Raw genomic sequence first — 5,576 nt, 5'->3', positions numbered from 1 at the left:
AGGGAGGGAGGGGGATTCCCTGCCCTTTTCACCCCGCTGGGTTACACGTCACACCAGCTTTGTGTAAGGTTCTTGTTTTAGGACAGATTTGGAAGTAAAAATTTCCAATAGGTCCAGGAAGGAGGGAAGGGAGGGAGGGAGGGAGGGAGGGAGAAAGGAAGAGAGGGAGGAAAGGAGGGATGGAAGGAAGAAGAGAGGGAGAGTTAAAGAAGAAAAACAGAGGGAGGGAGGGAGGGAGAAGAAGGGAAAGAGGGAGGAAGGAAGGGAGGGAGGGTTAAAGAAGGAAAAATGGAGGGAGGGAAGAAGAGAGGAAGGGAGAGATGGAGGGAGAAAGGAAGGGATGGAAGGAAGAAGAGAGGGAGGGTTAAAGAAGGAAAAATGGAGGGAGGGAGAGAGGAAGGGAGGGAGAGAGGGAGGGTTAAAGGAAAAATGGAGGGAGGGAGGGAGGGAGAGAGGGAGGGAGGGAGAGAGGGAGGGTTAAAGAAGGAAAAATGGAGGAAGGAAGGGAGAGAGGGAGGGTTAAAGAAGGAAAAATGGAGGGAGGAAGGAAGAGAGAGAGGGAGGAAGAGAGGGATGGAGGGAGAAAGGAAGGGATGGAAGGAAGGAAGAAGAGAGGGAGGGTTAAAGAAGGAAAAATGGAGGGAGGGAGAAAGGAAGGAAGGAAAAGGGAGGAGAAAGGGAGGGAGAGAGGAAGGAAGAAAGAACAGGGGAAAGGAAGGAAGGAAGGAAGGAAAGGAGGGAGGGAGGAAGAGAGGGAAGACTGGCTGGCTGGCAGGCAGGCGGGAGGAAGAAGGAAAGCAGGGAATGAATGAATGAATGAATGAATGAATGAATGAATGAATGAATGAAGGAAGGAAGGAAGGAATGAAGGAAGTGTACAGGTTTCCAGACACCTGGAAGAAACTCAAAATCTCTTTCTGGGGACACCTAAAACTTAGTCTTCTGAATGGGCTCCAGCTTCTCTTGGGATGCTGCTTGTTAAACCCTGATATGGATTCTGCCATGTTAACTGAAATCCAGCAACTGGGTTTTGTTAAACTGAGTTTAGGAGCACAGCACATAGCGTGAACCCAGCATGGGCCCCCCAATCTGCATCCAGGTTCTGTCTGGAAAATTAAATATAGACTTCCCATTGCAGAACCCCCCCACCCCCCCACCCCAGGCACAATGCAAGTTGGCCCTGAAAGGGCAAATTAGAGACCGAAACCTTGAGTTTCAACCAAGGCTCACCTCCTAATCACCTTAAATTTAATTTTTATTTTTCCTCCCCATTTTTTGAAGATTGAAAACCTTCAAACTGGCAAGTTCTATTCAAATCACCGGATGGGTCTTCTTTAATCCCCCCCCTTTTTTTAAAAGAAATTTAACTACAAGTTTAAAGATTTGTAACAACAATGGGATATACAGTAAAAGGAAGATTGACACCGGCCTTAAACGGATTAAGGGCTCAGATGGATTTGAGGTAAGACTTTGAAGTTAATTGAAAGGATCCTTTCTCGTGGGAAAATATTTATGTTTATGCTCGGAAATCGCTGATAGTAAGACGACTTTGAAGGTGGACACTAGAGGGCGCCAGATAGCTCCCTTAAAAGAGAGGCAGTTTTAATGCCATTTGAAGAAGAATCAGACAATGTTACCGAACAGAAATATCTATATAAATCAGTGTTTCTCAACCTTGACCATTTTAAGGCATGTGGGCTTCAACTCCCAGAATTCCACAGCCAGCATTGCTGGCTGTGGAATTCTGGGAGTTGAAGCCCACATGCCTTAAAATGGTCAAGGTTGAGAAACGCCGATATAAATAAAAGTGTAAACGTTCGTTTGTTCAAAATCTTAAATCTCCGAAAGTTCTTCACCGCTTGCTTTGAAATGTTGACACAACGTTGCATTCGAATACGCGCGCGTTTTTATATTCCTATATTATATAGATGTCACACCTGTGACAGGTAAAAACATGCTTTTTTTGAAAAACAGCGCCATCTGTTGGACGTAAAAGCAACACACGCTTTTACCAGACTGAGCCACAGCAACGCGTGGCCGGGTACAGCTAGTAACTGAATAAAATTGAAGTTGACTTGCAGGCGGTTTCAAAAATGAGTTACAAGGAAGGGATGGAAATAATGACGTTACCAATGGTCCTGGATGAGGATTTAATAATTAAAAAAGACATGCAAATAATAAAGCAGAAAAGCGATGCGGGGCAGTTTATTTTTAACGCTGGAAGTACAAAAGAGATACGCTGAAGTGGCCACAACTGGAATTATGAAAGGTTCTTGACAAAGACACTGAGATATAGGGTCTCCTGCCTGAGCAAGGGGGCTAGACTAGAAGACCTCCAAGGTCCCTTCCAGCTCTATTCTGATAGATGGATTGATTGAATTTTGAGAGAAGAGACAAAGAAGCTATGAGAAACGAGACGGAATTTTTAAAAGGAATTTAAGGATCGTAGGGAGAAAGAAGACAGAATAACGATTAAAATAACGGGTTGCTATTTTTTTTTGTAAAATTCAATATTTTGGGGGTTTTTTTGGACTGACTCGACAGTGATGTCTTAAAAATTGCTTATATGAAGAAAAATAGGGAATATGCTTAAATGGAAATGGCGGCATAAGCACAATAGGATGGGTTCGAATACAGTTTGCAACAGTGATGTTATTATTTCTGATGACTCTTATTGGGCTTTTGCTGATCAACAGGAAGAAATGGCAGAAAATGAAAAGGAACTAACAGAATAGCGGAATTGGAGGGGACCTTGGAGGTAATAATAATAATAATGATAAAGTTGGAAGGGACCTTGGAGATCATCTAGTCCAACCCCCTGCTCAGGCAGGAAACCCTATACCATTTCAGACAAATGGCTGTCCAGTTTCTTCTTAAAAACTTCCAGTGTTGGAGCATTCACCGCTTCTGGAGGCAGGTTGTTCCACTGGTTAATTGTTCTAACTGTCAGGAAGTTTTCTCCTTAGTTCTAGGTTGCTTCTCTCCTTGATGAGTTTCCACCCGTTGCTTCTTGTCCTGCCTTCAGGCGCCTTGGAGAATAGCTTGACTCCCTCTTCTTTGGGGCAGCCCCTGAGATATTGGAACACTGCTATCATGTCCCTCCCTCGTCCTTCTCTTCATTAAACTAGACCAGGGGTAGGCAACCTTGGCTCTTTTATGACTGGTGGACTTCAACTCCCAGAATTCCTGAGCCAGCCATGCTGAGGGGAAAGGGAGAGGTTTCCAAGCTGAGCCATGCTGGCTCAGGAATTCTGGGAGTTGAAGTCCATGAGTCATGAAGGGGCCAAAGTTTCCCTCATGCTGGCTCATGAATTCTGGGAGCTGAAGTTCGCAAATCATGAAGGGGCCATAGTTCCCCCATGCTGGCTGAGGAATTCTGGGAGTTGAAGTCCCCAAGTCATGAAGGGGCCATAGTTCCCCCATGCTGGCTCAGGAATTCTGGGAGTTGAAGTCCACCAGTCATAAAAGAGCCAAGGTTGCCTACCCCTGAACTAGACATACCCAATGTCTAGTTTCAGGTGATCGGGATCGTCCTTTGCGACCTTCTGACAAGCAAAGTCAATGGGGAAACCAGATTCACTTAACAACGGGGTTACTGACTTAACATCTGCCGTGATTCACTTAACAACTGTGGCAAGAAAGGTCGTGAAATGGGGGCAAAACCCACTTAACAAACGTCTCACTTAACAACAGACACACTGGGCTCAACGGCAGTCGTAAGCCGAGGGCTACCTGTAACTCAAATGCTTTGAGGAGATACTTACACAAGGCCGTGATTCATTTAAGGTGAGAATGATCACTTTCTCCTTCGGGGGCATCTTATTCTCACAAACCACCTGGAAGAAAAAAATATATATATTCTATTGGGCAATATCAAAAGCGATGCAAAAAAACCCCTGGTGTTGTAGCCTGAAGCCTTCACCGCTACCCCAAACGGGCTCTAGTTAGCAACAAACCAACATCGCTGTGCCTCTGTCGGTGTCATGCACCTGGTTTTTTGGTTTTTGTTTGGAAATCTCACCAGGTGGTACCCCGACCGTCTGTTTACCTTAGCCTGGCCTCCCACCGAAGTCAGGTTCCCCCTGCTGGTCGGAGACGGGACGTCGGGCTGCTGAGGAATGGTGGTTCCCATGGACAAAGTCAAAGGCGTCGCCTTCCGTTCTGGGTAAGTTAAAGACTGGCTAGTTGAGAACGGAAGAGTGGAGCTCCTGGGAGCCCCTGCAGTTTTGGGCACGGTGCTCGCCAGCAGCGTGTTTGGCGAGGTGGGCAACGCCGATGCTTTATCTTTGCTTGTGGTTCCGCTTTTTCCAGTGGTAGCAGCTGCTAAGGTTGTAGGATCGCTGACAACTCCAGGCGCAGTGGAAGTTTTCGTAAGAATGAACGGAGCCCCCGGACTTTTTGCTGTTGAAAGAAAAGGGAAAAAGGGGGAAAAAAGAAAAAAGACTTTCATAGGAAGGAGATTTTACCTTTAAGCCAACTCCCCCCCAGGGGTCAATTCCCTCATCCCCCCCCTACCCAGCTAGAGATTAGGACAGGGGTCTCCAAACGGGGCAACTTTAAGACTTGGCGGTCTACAATTCCCAGAATCACCCAGCCAGGCATGGCAACTTTTAAGAGTTGTGGACTTCCTCAGAATTCCTCAACCAGCAGGGGTCTCAAAACGTGACAACTTTTAAGACTAGTGGACTTCAACTCCCAGAATTCCCCAGCCAGCACAGGGGATTCTGGGAATTGAAGTCCACAAGTCATAAAGTTGCCATGGCTGGCTGGAGAATTCTGGGAGCTGAAGTCCACAAGTCTTTATAATTGCCAAGTTCCAAGATCCCTGCTGGCTGAAGAATTCTGGGAATTGAAATCCACAAGTCTTCAAAATGGCCGATTTCTGAGACCCCTGCTGGCTAAGGGATTCTGGGAATTGAAGTCCACAAGTCTTAAAGCTGCCCTTGGCTGGCTGGGGAATTCTGGGAGCTGAAGTCCACCAGTCTTCAAAATGGCCCAAATTCAAGACTTCTGGATTAAGGGAATTATAACCCAGAGACTGGCAACGTACCTGTGGACCCGACCGGCTTTGCGGAGGACGGCGAGGGGGGAGAAAGGGTCAACGTGGACGGTCGGCTGGCGGAGGTGGGGTCTTTCGGAGCCAACCCCTGCGAAGAGGTGGCGTTGGTGGCAGTCAAGTCCGGAGCCAGCGTTGGTGCCCGCGAGGCCGTTGCGTTTGTAACGACGACGACGACGACGGGGGTGGTGGTGTCTCCATGCTTTGCGGATGAAGAAGGGGTGGTGGCGTTCAAAGAGGTCCCCCCTGTAGGTATCTTGGGGGGCTCCATCACAACTGGAGAAGTGGGAGAGGCCGGCGGGGCTGAAGGCTTGCTAGTTGGCGCCCCGAATGTTGAAGTGAGACTTGAGGTGGTCACATTGTCCGGTGTTTTGTTGGAAGGAGAATTGCGGGTGACAGGATGGACAGTCACGCTGGCTGGTGGAGGAGAGGTTGAGGAATCAGCAGCAACTCCTAAGAAGCCCCCCAAGAGAGAGAACTTGAGTTAGAGAGAGGTCGCGGCTTTCCCACAGGCAGCCCA

General features: G+C 47.6%; 1 protein-coding gene across 1 annotated transcript in view; it reads right to left on the bottom strand.

Annotated features, from left to right (window-relative positions):
• The window catches only part of PODXL (podocalyxin like), a 10,786-nt gene extending 5,459 nt beyond the window's left edge, over positions 1-5,327 (bottom strand). The window contains exons 1-2 of the mRNA XM_029285606.1: positions 5,051-5,327; positions 4,049-4,401 (exon numbers count right to left, since the gene is read on the bottom strand). Of these exons, the coding sequence (XP_029141439.1) occupies positions 4,049-4,401; positions 5,051-5,327 (630 nt within the window). The remainder of the gene's footprint in view (positions 1-4,048; positions 4,402-5,050) is intronic.
• Positions 5,328-5,576: the final 249 nt, after the last annotated feature.

This window comes from Protobothrops mucrosquamatus, unplaced genomic scaffold (genome assembly GCF_001527695.2).
Source record: "Protobothrops mucrosquamatus isolate PMUCROS unplaced genomic scaffold, P.Mucros_1.0 scaffold1930, whole genome shotgun sequence".
NCBI classification, from domain to species: Eukaryota; Metazoa; Chordata; class Lepidosauria; order Squamata; family Viperidae; genus Protobothrops; species Protobothrops mucrosquamatus.
This window is presented reverse-complemented; position numbering and strand designations above follow the sequence as displayed.